Genomic DNA, 27,615 nt, shown 5'->3' with positions numbered 1-27,615 from the left:
TATACTGTTCCACGACAATTGCATCTAATCAACACTTAGTGCAAACTCGTGCAAGTGTCTGTTTCAGCATTTCCCAACAAGTTAAAATTGTGTAATTAAAAATTAGGACCAAAACTGGATGCAATAAGACTTTGCAACAGGTGTTATTCATGAGTAATAATAACATTTAGAACCTGGCTTTACCATTTCACCAAAATAATTGTCAAAATTTTAAAAAGCCGATAAAGGATTTTTTTAGGTACTCCAACATTATCGTACAGTTTACTAGCATGATGCGTGAAGGATTGTTACCAAGAATTTTAACATGCATGCCAGAAATGTTTGATACAACCTACTTAGTATCAAAACTTGGGAATCAATGGCAATCTTTTCAGTAGAAATATTTGAAGAGTTTAAAGTTTGCAATCTACATAAGCTATTAAGAAAATTCTGTACAGTTTGCAAGTTCAAAAAAAAAGTTGCTGCCCAGACAATGATAAACTTTCAGAAGATAACATTAAATAGTGCAGGCGCTAATTTTAGAAACTGGAGAACAGGAATGGGCTATTCAGCCCCTCGAGCCTATTCTGCAATTCAATTAGATCATGGCTAATCTGTATCTCAACTCCATTTATCTGTTTTTGCTTTATTTCTCTTGATATCCTTACCTTTACTAAATAGAAATCTGCCAATTAAAAAAAAAAATTAAACTGACCCAGCATCTATCGCCTTTTGGGGATGTTTTCTTATCCTTTGTGTGAAAATGTGCTTCCTGATTTCACTCTGGATTCGCCTGTTTAGAGTTCTACAATTATGCCCCCTTAATCTGGATTCTATCATGAAGTACGCTGATGTTATCTGGGAGGGTGGCTCAACTTGGAACAGCGCATTCGTGAGGGGGCGTATAATTTTGTTTTCTTTCAGTGTGAGAAGACAAGTGAAACCCCAGTGAGAATAAATAGCCATGATGTGGAGATGCTGCGTTGGACTGGGGTGAGCACAGTAAGAAGTCTTACAACACCAGATTAAAGTCCAACATGTTCATTTCAAACACTAGCTTTCGGAGCACTGCTGAGGAAGGAGCAGTGCTCCGAAAGCTTGCGTTTGAAACGAACATGTTGGACTTTAACCTGGTGTTGTAAGACTTCTTACGGAGAGTAAATAGCCCAGTCGTTAGTTAACAATTATTAAAAAGACTAAAAGTAAAAAGATAAATACACAGAAACCAGAATACTCTACTCTCACACAATTAAGATGTATGAATTATTAAACAGTTGCTAAAGAATGTACCCAATCTTACATAATATATCTACAATACTTGAATTCTGTAAGTCTTCTCATATTCCCCAAAAAACATCCAAATTGAATAATCGGCCATATAGTTATCACACAATGCAAGGATGATACTCAAATCTGGGAGAGGTTTTTTCCTGTCTCAGCGAAGATATTTTAAAACTGCTGTTACAAAGGTTTTCTACACTGCCTTGGCTCCAAGATAACGGAGATGCTTGTTTGCTGTAAATGTGGCCTTCAGGCCTTGTGGCTGGAAACTAGCTTGTCACTTGGCTTTTCAGTAGCTGTGCAATTATACCTTTGTTGTTCTTTGATTATGCCTTCTGTATAATCAGCTGTCTGCCCCCATCAACGTCCTGGACTGTATATTATGTATATTTCGAGGAACTTACCAATTGTTTATAAGCATTAACCTATTCATACTTGATGATCATACTGCTGTTCTAATCCGGGAGACGTACACCAATTGAGGTCATTTGAATACTGCCCACTGCTGTCTCCAGGCAGGTTCATGACAATAATCAAAAATGAATCTTTTCACATGTTCGAAAACCTGAATTAGATCACCCCTCATCTTCTAGATTCAAAAGAATACAAGTTTATATAATCGAGTTTCATAGTTTAACCCCTTAAGCAATTATACAATTCTGGTGGATCTCTGCTGTACCTCCAAGGTTAATATGTATTTCCTGAGGTGCAGTACCCAAAAATGAATACAACATGCTCGATGGGGTCTGATCGAAGCTCTGTAAACTATAAATAAAAACCACAACCTACTTTAGAAATTCTGGAAACAATTGTTGGAGAATGCCATACTTCAAAGCACAAATATAGATGTTGGAATAAAGAGATATTTATTAACAATAATAATAATAATTAATAACAACAACCACCTTTTATTGTCACAAGTATGAAGTTACTGTGAAAAGCTATAACCATATACGAAAATTCTCTTGGGAGTGGAAAAAGATGGTCAGTCAAAGCTAAACTTCTACTATTCAACTTCGGTTTCTTTTTTCCACAAATGTCAGAGAAATTTGACAACTTAACAACTGAATGCTCCCAAGGCATTCACAAAAGTGAAAACAAGGACATGGATTGCACGGTAGCACAGTGGTTAGCACTGTTGCTTCACAGCACCAGAGACCCGGGTTTGATTCCCTGCTTGGGTCGCTGCCTGTGCGGAGTCTGCACGTTCGCCCCGTGTCTGCGTGGGATTCCTCCTGGTGCCTTCCTCCCACAAGTCCCGAAAGACGTGCTGTTGGCTGAATTGGACATTCTGAATTCTCTCAGTGTACCCGAAAAAGGCGCCGGAGTGTGGCGACTAGATGATTTTCACAGTAACTTCATGCAAGCCTACTTGTGACACTAATAAAGATTATTCTAAAATATTGAACACAATGAACAGAGCGTTGAACGAAGATAGGACAGAATGGAGACAGGAGTGTAACAATAAGGTTCAAGCTGTTCCAATATACACAAGCAATTTGTATAGAAAAAGCCCCTAGTTTACATAATGAAAAGCTATAACCATATACGAAAATTCTCTTGGGAGTGGAAAAAGATGGTCAGTCAAAGCTAAACTTCTACTATTCAACTTCGGTTTCTTTTTTTCACAAATGTCAGAGAAATTTGACAACTTAACAATTGAATGCTCCCAAGGCATTCACAAAAGTGAAAACAAGGATATGGATTGCACGGTAGCACAGCGGTTAGCACAGTTGCTTCACAGCACCAGGGACCCGGGTTTGATTTTTACATTAAAAACTATGCTTAGAAATGCAATTTGACTAAGAAAGTGAGTTAGGAGCCAGAAAAATGATCACATATACAGGCCCATCATGGGATTAAGCTCCACAAGGTTTTTAATGTATACAGGCCGAGGGCAATGTGGTGAAGAGAATGCTGGAAGTCTGACAATAGCACATTATGTCGCAGAAATGGGTGCACTATGGTGGGTAGGGGCAAAAAAACCAGTCATCAGTCACGGAAAAGATGTCAAACTGGAGTGGACAACATAAGGCCAGAAATTCTAAGCCCAGTCACAGGAAGCAAAGTAGGAAGGAGGTTGGGGCAACAGCAACTCAACCATATTTGGGTTTTAAATATGGATGAGAGAAATCCAATTTCAAGACGACTGAAAATGTAAGTGCAAGGATAATTTTAAAGCTATTGCATGACGACACCAAAATATGCAAAAGATATAACCGAGACAAAATTGTGACACTAGACCTAAAATATGAAGTGGACAATAAGGATGTGTTGCCATGAAACGCAGGGTAGAATTCTCCCAAGCTCCTGCTGGTTGCTTTGATGGTAGGCGTGGGGAGGGGGAAAGAGCGTGCCTGCAAGGCCCAGAAAATAGTTTCACTCTGGCGTGAATTACAGTGGGATCTTCCGCTGTTGCCCACCAGGCAGGTGGGGGAAATCTGTCAGATGCCAGCTTGAATCTTGTTTGAATCCTATTAACAGGATGCAGATGAAGGTCTAGCCCCCATATCAGATTCTGTGCAATGCCGCTGGAAAACCACATCAGCTTGAAACATATGTCATGTAACTGTCTGTGTGGAGTCTGCACATCCTCCCAGTGTGTGCGTGGGTTTCCTCCGGGTGCTCCGCTTTCCTCCCACAGTCCAAAGATGTGCAGGTTAGGTGGATTGGCCATGATAAATTGCCCTTAGTGTCCAAAATTGCCCTTAGTGTTGGGTGGGGTTACTGGGTTATGCGGATAGGGTGGAGGCGTTGACCTTGGGTAGGGTGCTCTTTCCAAGAGCCGGTGCAGACTCGATGGGCCGAATGGCCTCCTTCTGCACTGTAAATTCTATGTAGATGTCAGGACTCATCTGAACCATACCTGGGGCTGCCCTGCACCCCCCCCCCCCCCCCCCCCCCCCCGGTATTCTGGATGGAGGCCACCCACAACCCTTGAACACCACAGCAGTGGATCTGGGAAGCATCTGCAGCTGGATCTTCCAGTCTCAGAATGCTCCTGGAGATCCATCTTCATTCTCAGTAGGTCAATCTTCTTTCTTCCATAGTGGGTCAGTGATGATGGGTGCCTTTCCAATATGGTACCCGGACACGACAGCAGCTTACATGCCATCCAGGCCTGTCCTGCTACTGAATATGGCATAAAACACCCAGGTGCATAATTAATAAGATTAGGGCCAGAAGGTGTGGCATGTTTTCCCAGCCCACAGCAGCAGTTAGTCTCAAATAGGAGAATTCAGCCCTTAATGTATTATTGTGTATTCAGCCCTTGGTGTATTATTGTGTAAACTTTCTGGATGTAGATGGGCAATGCATCTATTTTTATTAAACCATTATAAGAAGCAAAAAATGATTAAGTCATGCAATGGATTGTAAAACAATATGTTCAACGTATAAGGACGATGCTCTAAATCAGAAGGCAAAGAAAAATATGGTGTACAACTTTACCGGACTATCTTCCAACGTTTACCAGAAAAAAAAGACAAGAGGTGCTGTTTTTAGCCAACAGGCACTTCAGGCGACTTGTTTGAAGAATTTGGATTACATGAGGCATCCTCCACTCAAATGGGTAGAATCTGTCAAGCAATGCTATAATGTGATTTATACAATTCATGTGGCTGACAGCAGCATGAAATACATGGTTGTAGCCCCATGAAATCCAGACTTATTCCCTCTGCATGAAGGAACAAACTGAAAGGAACACAGGCAGTTTTAAATAATCTATATCAACCAGCAGTGAGTGGCTAGGTCTATCAGTTGCAATAGCTGTAACCATGGAAACTCAGTCTGCTAACATGGCAATCTCAAAAAAAGAGTCTGAAAATACAACATTAAAAAAAACTGCAAACAATTGCAAGTTTAAAAAAATAAAATCAATTACCACATGGACCACTCCCTGTGTTTTGATCAAAATCATAGAATTTACAATGCAGATCCTTACTTTATATTTTATAAACATAAAGCTCTGCACCTACATAAAACAGTGGTTATTTAAATCATCTAATGTGCAGAGACCTGCATTTCTCGTTTTGTTCCTCATTAGCAGAGTGTAGTCTCCTCATTCAGAATACAGTATACATGCTTGAAAATTCATCGCAACTACCTGCACTCCACCATGAAGGGACTTCCAGAAATGTGGTGAAACCCCTTATAGAAATGTGATTTACACACAAAACAGAGTTTTCTCACACTTGTGCCAAAATATCCATGGTAGGAATATGAGCGCTGAACACAAATCAAAAATGGAGATATAAAAAGGTCGCCTTCACAAGCTCATAAAATTTAGAAATAAAAAATTGTTCATCTGATAATGGTTGATTATCCATTGACCGCTGAACATACTTGATTCAGTAACATTCAAACAAAGAAATCTTCAGAATATAGCTCCAGTTTAGAATTTATTTGCTCACAATACTCTGGTATACACACCCTACGGTGAACAAAAAAAAACTACCACAAAATAAATTAACTGGCATCACATTCTGTGGGCTTTGCTGTCAGACATATTGGGAGTGAAATTGGTCTGCACAAGCAGTGCAAAGCAGCACATATCAAATCAGCAGCCAATCTGTCACCGTGCCAACAGGCGCATATGGAATCAGCAGCCAATTTGTCACTGTGCCAGTTTTTATTTTCCATTGACTTAAAATGTTTTGCAAAGATAGTAAATTTAAAACCAAGTCAAAAGCAACAATGAGACTCGGAAATTAGTCTCAAAAACACGTTTGAACGTATCTTTGCTGGACTAAAGAGTCCGTATGGATGTCAACTATCGACCTGAAATTATTTATTCCAATATTCACATATACGTACATATATACACACAAAAGTGCTGTTATACTCCTCCCTCCTTAATGAAAAAACTACACAAAATTTACAAAACAAAATCTATGTGCAGCCTGCACCACACTCCATCTGACCATTTCCATGCTTGTAAAGGTACAGATGGTGGCTTTTTTTCTACTGCACCGTTTCTCTGCGTCTGTCCTCATCTAACCCTGGCCAACAAACTTTTGTCAAGCTCATCCCAAACAAGATGCTAAGTGTTGATCATGTAGATCACATAGTAACTGTGATTTGTACATTTCAGGAATTAAAACTCCGTCTTCTCACATAGCACAACCATTATCAACTGACAACTAATTCTTACACAAACAAGGGCCAGATTTCAAAATCCAGTTATGTGTCAGCCACCCATTTGCCATATAGTTGCATACCCTTGCCAATGCATGGTCCCGGTGAGTTGTTCTATCAATGCCATCTGCTGTGACTGTCAACTGATCTACATATGAAAAAAAAAACAGATGTTCCCCATTAGGCCCGACATCTGATGATGTTGATCTAGACATCGCACTGGTATTACCGTGGTCTTCAGAACTCCTGTAATTAATGTCTTACTGAGAAGCAGAATCAACATTTCTGCATTCAAGCTGCAGCTAAAATGTGAGTACTGGAGACTTTGAATTCAAAAAAGGCATTATTGACTTATCGGTTTGATAACAAAACTGCAACAAGTATTTATGAAATATCCTTACTCCAAAAAATTAAAGACTTCACGTACAATTCCGCTCACTGGCAACTCGGGGTGTTTGAGGCAGTAAATCAGTGTCACCTCACCATTACCCAACACATGAGAGATCACAGCAGCTACTGGCGATGATGAAGCATCATATATTAATTTAATCTTTTTGGACACTTCATAATGTACAAGCATTGTGCCATCTACCTACTTACTTTGACACAACTGGAATGCCTCACCACATTCCTCGACCAATTCCACAGAACTACCCCCACTAACAAATTCAAAACAGCTTCTTTCCCGTTGTTACCAGACCCCTGAATGATCCTCTAGTGGTCTGAACTGATCTCTTCATACATCTTCTCTACTGAGTAGTACTACACCCCCTGTGCTTCACCCAATGTCTATGTCCTATGGTGTATGTAACGCCAAACAATACTTTTCACTGTACCTCAGTACACGTGACAATAAACCCAAATCCAACACCCTTCCTCAAGAGTTCATCCAATGGATGAAATAAGGTTGCCAAATTTGGTATGAATTTCACGTAGTAATTCACTTGGCCCCAAGATACTTGAGCTCAGAAATATGAAAATGGTATGGCACATTTACTACTGCTTGAACCTTACACTTGGTAGGATGTAACAAATCTTTGCTTACCCTGCGATCCAAATACTCAAACATTTCACATTTGAGTACCTTTGCCCGAAGCCCATGCTTTTAAAAAAACTTTTTACAGCCAGTCATCATGGGTCTACCAGTTTGGAGCTGAAATAAGTATGCCCTTCAAATCGCACAAGACTTCCCGAATGCCTTGCAAAATTTGGTTCATACTCCTCAAAATTCCAGGGCCCAAGGAAACGCTAAGAGTGCGATTTACTAACCAACTTGTCGCGTGTCTTTCAGCAGCAGAGGCGACCCACCAGCAGGATTTACCCAACCCCGCATTTGTCAACGAGATTTCCCGGTGACTGTACCCTACGTTGCTGGGAAACCCATGCGCTGGCATGGAACCGGAATATCCTGCCAACGTGAACAGCTGGTAGATCGCGCTCTAAATGTCAGCCTACGAAACTGAAATAGACTTGTGTATATTAATAGTCAAATATGACTTAGATTCTTCATCCAACTCATGTTGCAGATACGAATGTCAGATTACAGCTTTAAAAGAAATCTGGCCTCTTGACAACATTGTGAACAGATCCTTCATATTTGGCAAAGCAGCATGTGGCTTACATTCTAGTACTCGATTTATAATCATCATATATTCTTTCATTATTATCTACTTTTAATACCACAATGGGAGTAGCCTAGTTACTCTGTTCTCTATGGGGATAATGTTCGCAGTCTCGAGCCTTTTCAGTTCTTGCTCGGATTTCTCCCTTGGAGTATATGGTGCAGGACTAGGTCTGCAGTAAACTGGCCTTACATTCCTCTGAACCCATACATTGGCCTTATATACCGTGAAATCAGTTGTTTTCACTTGGCAATCATGTCATCTTGCGTTGTGAATTTCGCTCCTATGCAATAAATCTCATTCCAGAGCGGTTGACCAGTTTTTTCCTAACAAGGCTGGTTTTTAACCCTTCCACCATAATGATGCACAATTGTGCATACTCTCTGTTACTGGAACCAAAACACTTCCCCGTATGGGAATTTTCTCTTCCATAACTTCATAATTCTATGCTTGATTTCTCCAGTTGATGTTGACTCAACCTTTCACTAGTGGAGCTCCATCCAATGCTTAGACTATGATGCCCTGCGAATTTCCATTGGACATCTTTGTGCTTTGGTCATACGAGTCTCCACCAACCCCTTATTGACCTTGTGCTGTTTGACAGTGACTGTGGTTTCCTCCAGCCCGTGTGTTCTCCAGTTATATTATTTCAACATAAACTTGGCAAGATGACCCTGTCTGTCAGCTGCAGCACTCTGCCTTCACCAATAGACATGATGTGGAGATGCTGGCGTTGGACTGGGGTGAGCACAGTGAGAAGTCTTACAACACCAGGTTAAAGTCCAACAGGTCTGTGGCTTGAGACAATTCACACCTCTTTAACCTGGGGTTACCCCATCTCTGGATCTGTAAAGACTTAATTACTTGCAAAGACTCTCATTCAAAGTAAGTCTTTACAGATCCAGAGATAGGGGTAACCCCAAGTTAAAGAGGTGCGAATTGTTTCAAGCCACAAACCTGTTGGACTTTAACCTGGTGTTGTAAGACTTCTTACTGTGTTCACAAATAGACAATTGTGTCCAATGCTGGCCGAAACACCGGTAACAGGACTTTGTCATACTTCTGCTAACTGCTTTTGGAGGAGCTTTTTGCCTGCTCAGTTGCAGCTTATTTACTTCAGCAGATCACTGAAAGCTGTTAACTCTGACATCTCTCCAGCCACGTTCCACCATGTCCATAGACAGTGCTGTTTAGCAAGCAATATAAAAAGTTAACTTTGGCAATGGCAGCAACTATCTGTGAATGCGTTCACTTTTTAAACGGCACACCAGCCTTACAATGCTCTTGAAATTCTCAAAGTTACAATGGATGGACAGCTTTTCAAAACCACAATAAATTCTCCAATGTTTTCACCAGGCACGGATTCCTGGTTCCAAACTTGGTAGCTTTCAGCAATCTACAATATTGGGACTGCCATGCTGCTCGATCTTAAACAAATCTGGCAGTAGCGCAACCTTTGTCTCAGCTGTTTCATACACTTCTGGGCCGCTTCCTATGAAAATATCACCCTTTTCATTCCCCCCTCCACCTGATTAACAGTGGGATTATCAACAGTGTAAAATATCTCGAGCTGCTCCATATACTCTTGTATACAGTTGTACTCTCCTGGTCCAATAATATCTGTTGGTGCAGCCATCTTCGAAGGCCAGTCCACGTGCATGTACAAATAGCCTTTTCTCCAAGACCAGATTTGCAATCCCTCTGTGGATTATTTTGTTGAAGCAGAAAGTCACAGAGTCCTAACGTTCACAGGTTTTATTTCTGGTCAATATGAAGTTCATTGGAGCAGTTACAATGTCATAATAGGCCTTAGCACCACTAAGCTAAGGGGAAAGAAAACAAATTAGTCAAGGTTCCTGCTCCCAATTATATTCAACAACTGCTGCTGAAAACTGCATGTGAATGGAAGAAAAGGAAAGGGGACCCAAAGGCAATCTTGTCAGGGCTTGCCTCCTTCCAAACTCTGGAAATCCACCTTGCATCTCATCCTCCCTCCCTCACTTTCCTCCTTTAAGACACTTCTTAAAACCTACCTCTTTCACTAAGTTTATGGTCATCTGTCCTAATAATTTCTTATGGGATTCAATGTTATTCTTTGTTTTATAATGATCCTGTGAAGCACCCAGAGATGTTTCATTATGTTAAAGGCACTATATAAATATAAGCTGCTGTTGGAAGTTAGGAACACTGCACAATCTAACCTCAGTCATAGTTCTGGGCAAAAATGTCAACTTTGAACCAAGGCTTTCAGAAGGACTAACGGTATCACTGGAAAATAAGACCAAAAGCTTTTTGTCTTGCATTCATCAGGATATCCATAAGCACACCAAATGTGAAGGGTACAACAATTTATCCTACATGAGAAGAGAATGTTAATTGGTTGGCAAGTGCACTCTGATTGGTGGAGGCAGATTGTAGAGGCATTGCCATGGACTATGCACCAGTTAACTGATGACTGACAGTTAACTACCAAACTTCGTTTAAATTCAGGAAAGTTGAATCTGATTGGTCAAGGCATTGCCTTCGGGAATGAACTAGAGCATGGTTGTCACTTGGCATAGTATGCGTTAGGTTCTGTCAACAAAAAAAAAAATAGAGCTCATGTGTATATGGAGCATCCAGCACATGTAAGTGGGCCACATTGCCAGCCCAACTGATTTTATTAAATTGTTTTTTAGCACAATTCTTAAGACACTTTAGAAAATGTTGTCCAATCACTGAATCAATGTTGAACAGTGGGTGTTTTGAGTTTTGCAAGCAAGGGCTGGTTGTGGATGGTCAGTATAGTGACATGCTGAAGTACTGAAAGCTTCAAGTGAACACTTTAGTGAAGGTTTTAAAATTAATCACAGCATCATGCCAAGTTCCTTGAAGGTGCACATGTAGCTGGGGATGCTCGATCAAAAAGAATAGGTAGCTATCTAAGGCAGGTGTGCATGATAGAAATAGTGTGACTAAAGGGAATAATTAAGGTTGATTAAAGAAACATTTTCCAAAACTTTTTACTATATACAGACTTTAAAAACAAAACAATGGAATTTCAAAGCTAAACCCGTTAAACAGCTGGGCCGGTCAACATCCATCAAATTTGTTCTTTATGAGGGCACAGCAACCTAATTTATTTTAGCCTAGATCCTGAATATAGAAGCATAAAGAGGTGAAAGATATCACTTAAAGGGGAATTGTTAAAAATGTTTCCAGTTTTCGGAATACTGCAGAATAAAACTGCAGTGATATAATGGTGTCTCTGATTCTGGGTATTGTCTACAAAAGCTCCTATGCGCTTTTAAATGTTAGTCACATTCATATCCATATACACAACAGGCTTAGTATCGTGCATTGCCATATTTTCTTTGACTACAAAGACTGATGACAAATCAGATTTGTTAATAATAAACAACAACAATTTAGATTTATTCCTTTGGAACCCATGGCCCACACCAGTCCTAATTTCATGACAATTAATTAAGAAATGCCTCATTTTAAAATTCTCATCCTAGTTTACAAATTTCTCCATGACCTCTCAAGTTCCTGTCTCGGTCATGTCCTCTAGCCTCAGCACCCTCCAAGATATCTGCACTCCTCCAATTCCAAACTCTTGAGCACCCACAATTTTATTTGCTTCGCTACTGTGGTAGTGCCTTCAACTACCCAATACCCAAATCTCCAGATTACCTGCCTACGTCTTTCTGACACTGTATCTCTCTTTGCTCCTTTAAGACATTCCTAAAATCCGACTTTGGTCATCTGTCCTAATATTTCCTTGTGTAGCTTCTTGTCAAATTTGCTTTGCATTGCTCCTGTAAAGTACTTTGGAACATTTTAATACCTTAGAGGTACTGCATAATACAAGTTTCTCTTTTTGTTTCAGATTTAAAATTCAATTATTAATTAGCATTCCTTCAAATTACATGATGGTTTGAATAAGAATTACTTATGTTAACACCTTCTACTACTTTAACACCTGAATTCTGTTTTGGGGTCACATTTAAGTTGGTGTTGCTGCATTCTGTGCAGGTCCTTGTGTGGGGCTTTAAGCGGAGTTCTTAGTACTACTCCGGAGCCAAGGTTGACACCGTTACTGAAGAGAGCGAACCCAAGCAAGTTAGTTTCAGACAATGAAATGTTTCAACGGTACTAACTCCATCCCTCTCCCTGGTAACAGTCTGAGATCAAGTCAGTCTGTTCACAATCTTATCATATTTCATCCCGAGGCCATCACTGTTTACAACTTCATAACACTGCTCGACCTTGCCCGTGTTTCAGCTCATCTGCTGATTCAACCCTAATCTTGCCTTTGTTACCTCTTAGACTCAACTATTCTAACATTCCTGGTTGGTCTCTCACATTCTAGCCTCCATAAACAGTGGGTCATTCAAAACACCACTGACTGTCTTTTAACTCACCACGTTCCGTTCCCCTATCACCTATGCACCTGATCATGCAGTGCCTTAATTTTAAAATTCTCACCCTAGTTTTCAAAACCCTCCATGGTCTTGCGCCTCCCTAATCTTCTCCAATCATCTGAAATACTTGTGCACCTCTAATTCTGGTGTTCTGTACATTCACAAATACTAACTTCTCCATTGTTAGTGGATATGCTTTCAGCTGCCTGAGCTCCAAGCTCTGGAATACCCTCCATACACCTCACTTTCCTCCATTAAATTCGCTTTGTAAAACCTACCTCTTTAAAAAAGCTTTTGATCACCTGACTTATTATCTCCTTATGTGGCTTGGTGTCATCCTTTGTTTTATAATGCTCCTGTGACGTGCTTTGGGATGTTTCATTTGTGTTAAAGGTGCTATATTGGTTAGTTAGTATTGATTCAATTTCTCATTGCAAAAATAAGCTGAATTATCAGAGAATTACAAAGAAAATTGTTCTGAAATTTGCTTTTAAAATCTATCCAGTGGATCAAAGCACACATCACAATATCTTATAAAATGCACATTCTTGCTACAAAGGCTACAAAGCGAAGCCGAGCAGTATCTCTGGCAGCAGCGCACCACTCCTCGATGAACTTAATGCATTCTATGCTCGGTTTGAGCAGGTAACCAACAATCCACTGTCGAGTGCCCCAGCAGCCCATAATTCACCCATACCCACCATCACAGTTTCCGAAGTCAGATCGGCCTTCCTGAACGTGAACCCACGGAAGGCGATGGGCCCGGACGGGATCCCTGGTCGTGCACTCAGAGCCTGCGCATACCAGCTGGCAGAGGTATTCACAGACATCTTTAACCTATCCCTACTCCACTCCGAGGTCCCCACCTGCTTCAAGAAGACCACCATCATACCGGTACCAAAGAAGAACCAGGTAACATGCCTCAAATGACTACCGCCCTGTGGCCCTGACGTCAGTTGTAATGAAGTGCTTCGAGAGGCTGATTATGAAGCGCATCACCTCCATACTCCCGGAACGCCTTGACCCACTTCAATTCGCATACCATCGCAGCCGGTCCACATCAGACGCCATTTCCCTGGCCCTACACTCATCCCTAGAACATCTCGAAAACAAGGACTCCTACATCAGACTCCTATTTATTGACTACAGCTCTGCCTTCAACACCATAATCCCAGCCAAGCTCATATCAAAGCTCCAAAACCTAGGGCTTGGCTCTCCACTCTGCAACTGGATCCTTGACTTTCTGACCTGGATCCTTGACTTTCTGACCAACAGACCACAGTCAGTAAGAATGAACACCAACACCTCCTCCACAATAGTCCTCAATACCGGTGCCCCGCAAGGCTGCGTACTTAGCCCCCTACTCTACTCCCTGTACACACACGACTGCGTGGCAAAACTTGGTTCCAACTCCATCTACAAGTTTGCTGACGATACGACCATAGTGGGCCGGATCTCGAATAATGACGAGTCCGAATACAGGAGGGAGATAGAAAACCTAGTGGAGTGGTGTAACGACAACAATCTCTCCCTCAATGCCAGCAAAACTAAAGAGCTGGTCATCGACTTCAGGAAGCAAAGTACGGTAGACACCCGTCAGCATCAACGGAGCCGAGGTGGAGATGGTGAGCAGTTTCAAATTCCTAGGGGTGCACATCACCAAAAATCTATCCTGGTCCACTCACGTCGACGCTATCACCAAGAAAGCACAACAGCGCCTATACTTCCTCAGGAAACTAAGGAAATTCGGCATGTCCACATTAATCCTTACCAACTTTTACAGATGCACTATAGAAAGCATCCTATCGGGCTGCATCACAGCCTGGTATGGCAACTGCTCGGCCCAGGACCGCAAGGAACTTCAAAGAGTCATGAATACCGCCCAGTCCATCACACGAACCTGCCTCCCATCCATTGATTCCATCTACACCTCCCGCTGCCAGGGGAAAGCGGGCAGCATAATCAAGGATCCCTCCCACCCGGCTTACTCACTTTTCCAACTTCTTCCATCGGGCAGGAGATTCAGAAGTCTGAGAACACGCACGAACAGACTCAAAAACAGCTTCTTCCCCACTGTCACCAGACTCCTAAATGGCCCTCTTATTGACTGACCTCATTAACACTACATCCTGTATGCTTCAACCAATGCCAATGCTTATGTAGTTACATTGTATATCTTGTGTTGCCCTATTATGTATTCTCATGTATTTTCTTGAATTTTGTTTAATTCCCTTTTCTTCCATGTACTGAATGATCTGTGAAGCTGCTTGCAGAAAAATACTTTTCACTGTACCTCGGTACACGTGACAATAAACAAATCCAATCCAATCCAATCCAATCCAATCCTTTGTGAACCATATTATAGTCACTGATCAGAATTTGAAATAGTGCCGGTGTCTTTACCAAGTGATTGTTCATCATTCACTGGAAACATTTTCAGAATGCCTGCAATCACACATTTTAATCATAAAACTTTTAGTTAATATCGCTCTCCAACTATATAATCAAAAAACATTTGCTCTCCTATTTCAAGGAACACTGGCCAGAATTCTCCCATTGTTGGAATTCTCTGTTCCCATCAGCAACACACCGCCATCCGCAGTTTCCCAGTGGCATTGTGTAGCTTTAACGGGAAATTGCATTGACAAGCGGCGGGAGTCGAGAATCCTACCGCCAGTGAATGGCACAGTGCCAACAAACATGCAGTCAGGGGACCGGAGAAACCAGCCCCAATGTTACATTATAGATATAGGGGATTAAATTACAAAGGAAACTGTACACATAAAAGCTGCAATATATGGACCAGATTTGACCATTTATATATAACATTTCTTTATTTCTAGTTCAAAAGCAGTTTCCCTATTCTCCTAAATGATTAGTTCATTGATTGCAATTGCTAAAGAACCTATAAAATAGGCTCTCTGATACGAAGGCCATTCAAGTATATAAAACACTATAGTCCTGCAGCCATTTGAAAAAATATTGGGGCTCTTGGAGAAAATTACAACAGATGGTAGCTACTCAGTTGTCACAGACACGCATTTTTTAATGTAACCTGCAATTCTGGATAAATGCAGTGAGCCATTGGCAGAGTAGTTTCATGCTGACTAAAAAGTATCGGGCTTGGATGTTAGATGCCGATGCTAGTAGTTCATGTCAGGAAATTTTCTAACTTGGCTGAAGAGCCGTTAGATCCAATTTTTGCACTGGGGAGGCAAGTGCCAAATAGGGATGGGCCCACTAACCTTGGAAGCATATCGTTGGTGGCCACGGAGTCAAGCGAGTGCCGCGGCAGGCTGCTTAGAAGAGCTCTGTGGTTCCCTGGGACTTGACCTGTTGTTTTAGAAGCTGTTAGTTCCTCTAACCTTCACCCCTACCCACCATGTCACCCCCATGGCCGCTCCATGCAAACTCATGTCTTTCAGAATACAGGAGCGAGATAGAGAACCTAGTGGAGTGATGCAACGACAACAATCTATCCCTCAATGCCAGCAAAACTAAAGAGCTGTTCATTGACTTCAGGAAGCAAAGTACTTTACACACTACTGTCAGCATCAACAGGGCCAAGGTAGAGATGGTTGACAACTTCAAATCCCTTGGTGTGCACATCACCAAAAATCTGTCCTGGTCCACCCATGTCAATGCTCTTGTGAACTGACTGGATTCATACTATACTCCTGTATGCCATAATGTCCATAACAGCCATTGAGAAATGTCAAATAATAAAACTGAAATACTGTCATGATGATGGAACAAAACCCTGAATTGTGTATGGACATACTGAACTTTTTAAATAAGATTTTTAACAATTAGACATACAAGCCAAAGATGGCCGACAATGTAAATTCTGTGAGGTTCCTTTGTGAGTGATACCAAGTCCTGAGACACAATGGAATATCGTATGCTTTTTCCAGACAGAGACACATTAAAGACATTAGAGACAATGGAAGCTGATAGCAGGAATCATATCCTGCACATTATCTCCCAGACATTCTTTGTGGATTTTCCCTTCCAAGAATATACAGAAGACTGGGATAAAAAGCCAGCTTCAAACATAGACAGTGTGGGCCAATGTTGAATGTGTCAGAGTGTGTGGCACAGAAACAAGGAAAGATATCAGCAATCAGAACTGCCCTGGCAAGTTAAATAAAAGTCTCACTCTCTCCCTCTGATTTCTGAAAGCAGCCAAATTAGCAAAGCCACAGCTGAAAAGGAAGTAGGACAACTCCCCTCAGCTGTAGAATCCTGGAATCTCAAATCCAACTGTTAAACTGCTGAAGTCCGTGCTACTGGGATCACAAATCTCAAATGGCAGCCACGTTTCACCAACTACCCCTCATGGACAAGTCAAAGACTGATCTGTATAGCTTTTTTTTTAAATTCTGGACTTTGTTTCTAACCTGTATGCACGTATGTGTTTTATTGCAGGTGGGATTCTCCACTCTCGTTCATTGCAAACAAGGACAGAAAATTTGACATTCCAGCCTAAAATCCACTTTCAGCAACACGGGAATATCCCAGCCGCGAACCAGGATTTTGGCCTATATTTAGTAGCTAATAAACTCACTCTTCCTTTAAATTGGCTGCTTTTCAAACATAAATATATTTGAGACTGGGAAAAGGTATCCACAAAAGGGGCCTCACGGTAGTAGGGGCCTCACGGTAGCATGGTGGTTAGCATCAATACTTCACAGCTCCAGGGTCCCAGGTTCGATTCCCGGCTGGGTCACTGTCTGTGTGGAGTCTGCACGTCCTCTCCGTGTGTGCGTGGGTTTCCTCCGGGTGTTCCGGTTTCCTCCCACAGTCCAAAGATGTGCGGGTTAGGTGGATTGGCCATGCTAAATTGCCCGTAGTGGAAGGTTAATGGGGGGGGGGATTGTTGGGTTACGGGTAACGTGGGTTTAAGTAGGGTGATCATTGCTCGGCACAACATCGAGGGCCGAAGGGCCTGTTCTGTGCTGTACTGTTCTATGTTCTAAAGGAAGGAATCCTTCGGAATTAATCTTGTTGTGACTAACCGAGGGGATTGAATAAAGAAAGGGAGGCAGTTCCTGGGGCTAAACAATTTGGGGGAATCCCATCCAGAATTTAACAAATGGAGGGATCTCGTCCAGGATAACAAATATGGGACATTGCTTGGAGATTGGTCGTAACAAAACCATAAATCTTTTTATTTTAAACCTATACCAGAGGGCCTGTCAATATGGTCGTAACAAAACCATAAATGTTTTTTTTTTTAAACGTATACCAGAGGGCCTGTCAATAAAAGCTTTCATGGCTAGTTTTTAAACCCAACCCAGGAGGTTTCAAATCATGACACTTAATTCAAGAGAGTATTATCTACACTGTCAATTCATGACGCCCACATGGTAGATCAAGGCCCTTGGGACCAGCCAGGGCCTGTTTGAATTGGTATGAATTATTTCAAACTCTTGTCAAAATCCAGCCCCAAGACATGATTACCAATTTGTGGCAAGTGAACTGTTCAAAACTAGGGCAGTGACAGTAGTGCTAGAACTAACCTTTCTGACCCATACGCCACAATCAGTAAGGATAGAAAAACTACCTTCTCCACAATAGTCCTCAATACCAGGGTCCAGCAAGGCTGCGTACGTAGCCCCTCCTATACACACACGACTGCGTGGCAAAATTTGGCTCCAACCCCAACTACACATTTACTGATGACATGCCCCTAGTGGGTCGGATTGCAAACAACGCGATGAATCAGAATACAGGAGGGAGATAGAGAACCTAGTGAAGTGGCGTAACAACAACAACAACAATCTCTCCCTTAATGTCAGCAAAACTAAGGGGCTGGTCATTGACTTCAGGAAATAAAGTATCATACACGTCCCTGTCTGCATCAATGGGGCTAGAAGTGGAGATAGTTGACAGCTTCAAATTCATGGGTGTGCACATCACCACCGATCTGTCCTGGTTCGCCCACATCGACGTTACGAATAAGAAAGCACAACAGCGCCTATACATCTCAGGAAACAAACAAAATTTGGCATGTCCACATTGACTCTTACCAACTTTTACAGATGTACTATAGGAAATATCCTATCTGGCTGCATCATAGCCTGGTATGTCACCTGTTCGGCCCAAGACCACAAGAAACTACAGAGTTGTGAACACCTTCCAGTCCATCACACAAACCCGCCTCCCATCCATTGACTCGGTCTCCACCTCCCGCTGCCTTGGGAACACGGACAGCATAATCAACGACCCCTCCCACCCGGGTAATTTTCTCTTCCAACTTCTTCCATCAGGCAGAAGATACAAAAGTCTGAGAACACGCACGAACAGATTCAAAACCAGCTTCTTCCCCGCTGTTACCAGACTCCTAAATGGCCCTCTTATGGACTGATCTGATCTCTTCACACATCTTCTCTACTGATTATTACTACACTCCTGTATGCTTCATCAGATGCCTGTGACTATGTATTTACATTGTGTATTTATATGTTTGCCCTATTTATTTTCTTTTCTTGTACGGAATTATCTGTGAACTGTACGCAGAACAATACTTTTCACTGTACCTCGGCACACGTGACAATAAACAAATCCAATCCAATCCAAAGCCTGGGCCCCCACAAGCTGAAAGAAAAGACACCATGGGGCACAATTCAGCAAATTGGGACCCAAGTCCCATAGCCAGCACGTTTGCCACATGATTCCCGGCTCCTGCAGTGCCAAGAAACACATGGCAATACAACATAACTCACGTTGTATAAGAGGCCTCAGCAGGGAATGCACGGTCAAGGCCACAGATAGCCCTGTTTTGTACTTAGAGGAGCTCTACTCGCCAGAACTCCCAAATGTAGCGAGAGATTGGGACCTCATTTTTAAATGGCTTCCCGATCTCCAGGACCCCCGACCGGAACAGTGATATGGGAAGGTCCCCGCCCACCCTACATCCCTCCCAATACCCATGTAGAGCACCCCTGGCCTGATCGTGCATAAAAAGCGCCTTGGCAGTGCCAGCCTGGCACCTTGGCACTGCCAGTGCCACCTGGGAACCTTGGTAGTGCAAGGCTGGCAGACAGGTGGCACTGCCAAGGTGCCAGGCTGGCACCAGCAATGCCAAGGTACCACCCTGTCCAATTCCCTGGGAGACACCCCACAAGTGCCATTCCATCTGGTCCCTGTTTGTGGAGATGAGTGCTGAACGACGCTCACCCGCGGTCTCTGAGAAAAGGGGATAGCTCCAAAGCCTCCGATACCTTGGGAAACTGCATATTATAGTGATACTAGCTGTCTCGCTCTAATACACAGATTTGCCAAAAAGTGATCCTGCCCATTATGGGCAGAATTTACATCGCACGAGATCGTGCTTGATCTTACAAGGCGTAGTGAGCCAGGTAGAAACTGGGAGCGGAGTTTCATGACTTTTAATTGGCCACGCTGTGCCGCGGAGAGTTGCCTTTCAGGCACAGTGTGGCAATTGGATCATGCACCAAGTTTCTGGTTCAATCACTCTCAGGTTGCTGATCAATGACCTCCGTCCATCATAACTGCTGAAGTGAGATTGTTAAAGCAGGATCTGAAAAACAAGCAGACTTGGCTGGCAAATGGGAATTTACTGAATGCTGCTGCGGAGATTCACACACAAAGACCAACTCGAACAAGCCTCCAATCATGAATCATTCATGAATTTCAAATGGTATCAATGTCCCCCATATTCCCACCATCAACATTAGGGGGGGTAATAACTTGCCAGAAACTTACTGGAACAGCCATATCAACATTTTGGTGAGGTACTAAAATTAATTGAGAAAGACTAGTGGAATATTTGGCCTTTTATCGAAAGAGTTCTGGAATACCAAAAAGAGGTTGAATTGATGCTTCAGTTGTATTGAACTTTGGACATACTCCATCTGCATTCAAACCAGAGGCAAGATGCATTGCACTGGCCTTTGAGTTAATTTAGGAGGAAAGATTGCATAAACTTGGCTTGCATGCTTAAATAAGTACCAACAAAATCCAAAAAGCACTATTCTAAATAAGTTTTGGTGGATTATGATTAATGCAGCTGAAATTTCCAAATCAATTTAATAATTTGGGCTGGTGGATGAAAATAAATGCAAAATATTAATTTGCTCTTTTCCTATAACCATCACAATCTTGCCTGCATCTAGCCATAATGGGTCCACATTCTCTTATACCATTTTCCTTTTCTTGATAGATTTAAAAATTGTTAGCATTAATTTTCCTTGCTAACAGGTTATATTTATTTTTTACCTCATTACTTTTTCTTTTTATCCCTTTACAACCCAGGAGTACAGTACTTCGAGGAAGGGTCACCACCACCTGCACATGGTAACTAGCCATGAGCAATGAAATCTGTCTCCTCAGCATCACCTACATCCTTAAAGCAAAATAATAAAATGTTAAATTGACTGTTCCCGAGAGCTATCCAGTGACCCATGACTGAAACATACAAGTTGACAGGCAATAAACTCCTCAGTGATGCTGCACGGGATTCAAGGTCTGTCAACATTTGCTAATATAAATGAATAGTGACTTGCATGAGGTACCTGAAGGCACTGCTCATATGTTCCACGGTTGCCAAAGATGTCAATATTTTCAGAAAGGGCCATCAATTTTCAGACACTGCGACAACGAATGAACGGGCATCGTGCGACAATCACCAGGCAGGAATGTTCCCTTCCAGTCGGGGAACACTTCAGCAGTCAAGAGCATTCCGCCTCTGATCTCCGGGTAAGCGTTCTCCAAGGCGGTCTTCAGGACACGTGACAACACAGAATTGCCGAGCAAAAACTTATAGCTAAGTTCCGTACGCATGAGTGCGGCCTCAACCGGGATCTTGGATTCATGTTGCATTACATTCACCCCCCACCATCTGGCCTGGACTTGCAAAATCCTACCAACTGTCCTGGCGTGAGACAATTCACACCTCTTTAACCTGGGATCACCCCCTATCTCTGGATCTGTAATGATTTGATTACCTGCAAATGCTCGCATTCCAAGCATTGTCTGGCATCTCTGACTTTGTCTATATAAATGTTTCTGGAACATACCTCGCCATTCACCCGAGGAAGGAGCAGTGCTCCGAAAGCTCGTGTTTGAAACAAACCTGTTGGACTTTAACCTGGTGCTGCAAGACTTCTTACTGTTTTCAGAAAGGGAGAGAGGAGCAACAAAAGGTGGCAAGAGAAAGGAGTGGGATAAAAATACAACTAATCGATTCTTCTTGTGTATACCTGATAAAACTTGCTGCAATAACAGGCAGGTCAGCACAACATTGTTTTCCAGACCACTGTCTGAGAGGAGTACTCAAACCACTGGAAATATACCAAGATTTAAAAAAGATAGCAAACAAGACAGAAAGGCTGAAGGTTAGCAATTATATAATTTTACTATTCTACTGCAAGAATTAAGGGGTACGAGACAAATAAAAGCTATTTTACTGTGAACTGTGACAGACTAGCAACATAATTTAGGGCAAGTGGAGGGAGGAATGAAGAGAGCAAGCAGAGGGGGGGGGGGGGGAAAGATAAATAATAATAACTAATTGTCACAAGTAGGCTTCAATGAAGTTACTGTGAAAAGCCTCTAATCGCTACATTCCAGCGCCTGTTCGGGGAGGCCAGTACGGGAATTGAACCCGCACTGCTGGCCTTGTTCTCTATTACAAGACAGCTGTTTTGCCCACTGTGCTAAACCAGCCACTAAGAAGCCCAGAAGAGGGATGGTGGAGTTGGGTGGGGGGGGGGGGGGGGGGGGGGGGGGGAAAGAGGAGTGGAGGAGGGTACGTTCTTGTGCTTGGCTGGTAGGAATGATGCACAATGGAATGTCTCATTCTTCACTAAATGATGATAAATTATCCTCGAGCTACCGTAAGTATCACTTTCACTCACACGACTTATCTCCAGACTCGGAGGTACAGAGAGTCACCTGATAGATTTACACAGCCAACTGCTGGTTGGAGGTCATTTAAAATACTATTTGATTGCTTATGTATATCATCGCGGAGGTGGGGGGGGGGGGGGGGAGGAGAAGAGAGCGAGAGTAGGGGGCATGGAGAAGAGAGCGAGAGTAGGGGGCATGGAGAAGAGAGCGAGAGTAGGGGGGCATGGAGAAGAGAGCGAGAGTAGGGGGCATGGAGAAGAGAGCGAGAGTAGGGGGGCATGGAGAAGAGAGCGAGAGTAGGGGGGTGGAAAAGAGAGAGAAAGAGTAGGGTATGGAGAAGAGAGCGTGAGTAGGGGGTGGAGAAGAGAGAGTGTGGGGGGAGGGTGGTGATGAGGAGAAAGAGCTAGGGTAAGAGAGAGCATAAGAGGTAGGGTTCCCCACGTATTTTCACCTCTCTCCCTGAAGAATAACTAACCAATGCTGCCATAATATTGAGCTCATTTTGAATTCTGCACTTTGTGGTACTCCAACCATAAGGTAATTATGCAAATAACATTCATCTCCAAGATTTCTTCAGTTGAAAATCATAAACCTGGATCCATCTCGTTAACCAGGAGCCAGATTGTTGAGAAGCATAGTTGAAATTTAAGTAATGGCAGGACTCATTAGCTTCAGATTGGTACAAACAGCAATCTTCAATTAAATCTAAAGGCACAACCTCTGTTATACCTTAACCATGGATTTTACATTTGCATCTTCTATAGAGTCATTCAATAATAAGACAATCGGTTCACATGATACAATGTTGCAATCAAACTAAAACCAGGACTTTTTGATGTTGGTCTTCATCAAGATCTTACAACACCAGGTTAAAGTCCAACAGGTTTGTTTCAAACACGAGCTTTCGGAGCACGGCTCCTTCTTCAGGCTTCATCAAGATCGGTAGTGTTATCGCAAATGTCCTTTTATTGCAAGCAGCAGATACAGTTTTTTGAATTAATATATTCCAGACTATCTGTTAACACATCTGAAAATTCCCTGGTCAGCTAGATTGGAAGGAACCAATGATAAGATTTCTTATGCTGCGAAAATAACTTACCCTAAAATAACAGAGTAAGGCGCAAGGCTTCTGTGAATGTTAGAAATCAAAAATAATATTATTTATAGAATTTCTGGAAATACATAGATCAGTCAAAATTCAAAAAGATTAAAGGGTTATTGTTTTGGGTAGAATACTTTGTCAGAAACTTAAAAACACATTCACAAAATCTATTAATTATGTTCTCGGTGTTGGACTACGGTGCCTATTTAAAAGATAACTTTATAGAGATCTAACACTCCTACATATCATAAATGTGCAACGATATGTGATATTTTCCACTCCCAAATGAAGAGACAAAAAGAATCACTAAGTTAGCATTTTGAGCCACAGATAGGTCTTCAGTAGAAAGACCTTCAGTAGAATAAGAACAGCAAACAGTGAGGGAAGAGCAGTTTTGAAGTCATGGAGGGTTTATTTAAAAAATCATCTTGGGTTTTTATTTCAGGTCACCTCCAAGTATCAACAGAATCGAGAGGTGCAATACTTCCAAGGCCCTACTGGCGGGTTCAACGGCACATTGGCGGGTGGAGGAATTGTGTGTGGGCCCCAAAAAACTGGTTTTCCGCACTCGTGAATTTACAGTTGGATCTTCAGCCGATGCCTGCCATGGCATATCAGGAAACTTGATGGAGGCTGGCGTGAAACTCATTTGCACCCCACTGATGGTAAGCAGTGAATATCGATCCGACCACCCACACACACGATACAAAACACATTTGGAACAACGTGGTGTGCAGATGTTAGGTCACACCTTAACAATGACTGTCGGGCTGCTGTCGGACTTTGGGATGGAGGCTGCAGGCAACTGGACTCCAGACACCACCGCAGTGTCTGGTTGTAGAGGGGGGGGGGGGGGGGGGGGGGTACAGAAAGAGAGCATCATGTGGGCATTCCAGATTCGGTGTTGTGGAAGGGGTACATCTTTCAGCCTCAATGTTCGGGAGATCCATAGTCCTGTTCCCATCACAGGAATTAATCCCCAGATGAGAATTCCACCGTAAGTCAATTAATCCTTTTCGCATTGCAGTGCTCAAACGTCGAGTCAAGAAGCACACTGAACTTTTCAGTTCATGTGGATGCAAGGAACACAAAAGGTACCTCCACTGTCAAATTGTGCAAGCGGAAAGAATCTCCCCAATCTAGCAACAGAGGAATCTCACTCTTTTCCATAACCAGCATAACCTTCGCCAGAATACTTCTGAACCTCATGGTACAATATCTCGACCAGGATCAGCTCCCGAGAGTCAGTGCAATTTCAGAAAAAGGTCAAAGAACCAGCAATGTGGTTTCTGTAGTTAGGCAGATCCAGCAAAAATGCCAATAACAGAGCCTCTGCACCACATTTGTTGACTTGATAAGGCCTTTGGTATAGTTTGGAAGAAATTGGAGAAATTTGGCTGCCTTAGCAAATATATCACAAAGGTTTGACAGACCCACGACAATATGTACACATGTCTTGGTTGATGGGAGTCTTCTGACCCATTCCCTGTCACCAATGGAATTAAACAGGGCTGCATGTTCACACCAACCTCCTTAGTGCGTTTTCCTCCACTGTGCTCTCTGATGCCTTCCATTACGTTGGCCTTGGCATCAATATCAGATATCACATGGGCTGGATGCTGCTCAATCTGAGACAGCTCCAGGCAAAAGCAAAAATCTCAAAAGACATGCTTCATGATTTCCTGTTTGTCAATGACTGCTGGTTCAGAGCTGAACATGCAATTTAGCATGGACTGGCTCTCCAATGTATGGGACAACTTCGGCTTTCCAATCGGTAGGGCACACTCTCTCTCGATCTGTCTAAATTGACAATGAGACACACTAAAAATTACTAAAGTAAGTTTGGACTTTAGCAGACTGGGAATGAAGAGAAGCAACAGAAAAAGTGCTGGGCAGTCTCAGCAGATCTGACAGCATCTGTGGAGAGAGAAAAGGCTAATGTTTTGAGTCTGGATGACTCGGTCAAAGCTGGAGAAAACTAAAAAGAGAAGCAAGTGTGCCTAGTAAACTGAAAATCTATAGAGCAATAGTCTTGCTCACTCTGCTCCACTCATGTGAGACTTTGCATCAGCATCATGCCTAAATTTTCAACCACTTTCACTCCAGCTGCCTTCATGGCAGGACAAAATACATGGCACTGAGGTATTTACCTGAGCTGGCTAAGCATCTACACTATATTGAGGCAGTCACAACTGAATTGGACTGGTCATGTAGCCAGAATGCCTGACATTCACTTACCAAAGTGAACCTCCTACCAGGAGATCAAGTCTGGGATCCGTTCCCGTGGAAGGGAGCATTGCAAGGACATTCTGAAGGTTTCGCTTAGGAGTTTTACTCAAGAGTCCTGCAAAACATCACATAGCATCGCTACAACTGGTAAAACCAAAACAGAAGTGTGGCCTCCTTCAAAGTCAGGCACACATCAGAGGCAGAGAGAAAGCGAAAAGAAGTGAAATCCTGGTCAGCAACTTATTTAAAACTCAATTTGTCTGCTGTGTCCTGTCCTATTTGAAGCAGAACCTTCAAGACACAGATGAGCCTTAGTGGTCATCTACATAACCACAGTAAGAAGTCTTACAACACCAGGTTAAAGTCCAACAGGTTTGTTTCAAACACGAGCTTTCGGAGCACGGTTCCATCTCCACATCATGGCTACCATTGACACCGCAAACTGCCGGCTCAAAGTGGAAAAACGGCATCTCCACATCATGGCTACATAACCACAGGCACCCTACCAAACATCCCAGATGATAAACATGGCCATCTTCACTTTGAAGGGTGAACATCCACACCCAATCCTTTTTATACATTTTCATTCAAATATTAAATGTTAGTTGCTTGAAAAAGATAAACCACAGAAATTCATGGAGTAAAAGGCATGTCCATCTTGCCTCCAATGTGTTCAGTTTATAATTAGATTCACCGCAAGGCAAACAACCAAAAACAGCTGACAAATTGAAATTTCTAAAAATGCCACTGAAGAATAATTCCAGCCCTTTTCAATCTGAAATTTGAATACAAAACAGCTGAACTATGCGACTGCACTTGTTACTGTTAACGGTTATTAAAACAAACATGTTGTGTGTAAGTAGCTATCTTTTATGACAAGCTATGAAAGCACAGATGACCACAGCATTATTGAAATGGTTTGCACCAAACACAATCATTCAAAAAGGTACAAAGTCTATATATGAGCAAGGCGGGCACATGGACCCAGAGAAATCTGTTCAAATTTAACTGTGTGAAAGAAAGGCCCCGAATAATAAAGCGCCGACTTTAATATTGCATTTTATAAACAAGAAACAAATATTGCAGCGTAAATCACTGAAATCTCTCAAATGCAGCTTTCTTTTTTAAAAGGAGCAGCGTCCCCTCCCCAGCGGGAGTGAGCAGATGCTCGCCGCCAGCCCAGTCGCCGGAGACTCGGTCATTGTCGCGAGCCGGCAATTTAACCAACAGAGAGAAAAATAAACTTACTCTGGTGTCTGGCCATCCCCCAGCTCTGCCTGCTAATGCTGGGGCTCCGAATCAGCGCCCGGCCAGCCGACTTTAAAGCGTCCATAGTTGGCGAGTGCAAAGTAGTTGCAGTAGTGGGTGCGGATCTTGCTTCAGTTCGATTCGCTGTCCCTGAGTGAGTGAAATGGTTTTGACGGACAGGCGGCGGCAGCCAGACAGAGCAGAGCGCTGCGGCCGCGGACAGCAGCCGGCAGGGGCGCGGCTCGATGCAATCAGTGCCGGTGCAGAGCACAGCAGCTGGAGGCGTTGGCTCCCTGTGAGTTTGAACGTGGTCTGCTGCTGCTGCTGCACGGTGTGGGGAGGGGTGGTTGCAGACTGATATCCAACTGAATGCATTTCAGCGGGGAGGGGAGAGAGGTCAGGCACCGAATGCGGAACTTCAGGCTGAATTGGATGCGGCAATCAGCACATTTCATATCGCCTGAGAGCTGCTTTGTGCCCTGCAGGGTTTTATGTTATTTTTTTGGGGGTGGTCGCAGTCGCACACGCACCGGCTCTTCTGCTGGAAATTGCCTTTAAATCGGTCCGCGGGGCCAGTCGATCATGATGCTCTGCAGAGAGGCGACAATTTATACCCTTTAACAACCGTTGCTTCACTTTCTGCCAGTCTTTTCGCTGGGATTAAATAAAGTTGTGCTCCCATCGGCCAGCTGAATTTATAGGGTCACAGAAGAAATTGGCATCCTGGCCTTGAACC

At 42.8% G+C, this 27,615-nt stretch overlaps 1 protein-coding gene across 3 annotated transcripts in view; it reads right to left on the bottom strand.

Annotated features, from left to right (window-relative positions):
- The window catches only part of si:dkey-71h2.2 (low density lipoprotein receptor adapter protein 1-B), a 118,662-nt gene extending 91,364 nt beyond the window's left edge, over positions 1–27,298 (bottom strand). Inside the window, exon 1 of one of the 3 annotated variants that reach the window (XM_038799946.1) lies at positions 26,880–27,298. In XM_038799946.1, the coding sequence (XP_038655874.1) occupies positions 26,880–26,964 (85 nt within the window). In that variant the 5' untranslated portion in view covers positions 26,965–27,298. The remainder of the gene's footprint in view (positions 1–26,879) is intronic. The other 2 variants (XM_038799945.1, XM_038799947.1) reach the window with 2 other exon arrangements.
- Positions 27,299–27,615: the final 317 nt, after the last annotated feature.

The sequence above is a fragment of the Scyliorhinus canicula genome, chromosome 6 (assembly GCF_902713615.1).
Source record: "Scyliorhinus canicula chromosome 6, sScyCan1.1, whole genome shotgun sequence".
NCBI lineage: Eukaryota > Metazoa > Chordata > Chondrichthyes > Carcharhiniformes > Scyliorhinidae > Scyliorhinus > Scyliorhinus canicula.
This window is presented reverse-complemented; position numbering and strand designations above follow the sequence as displayed.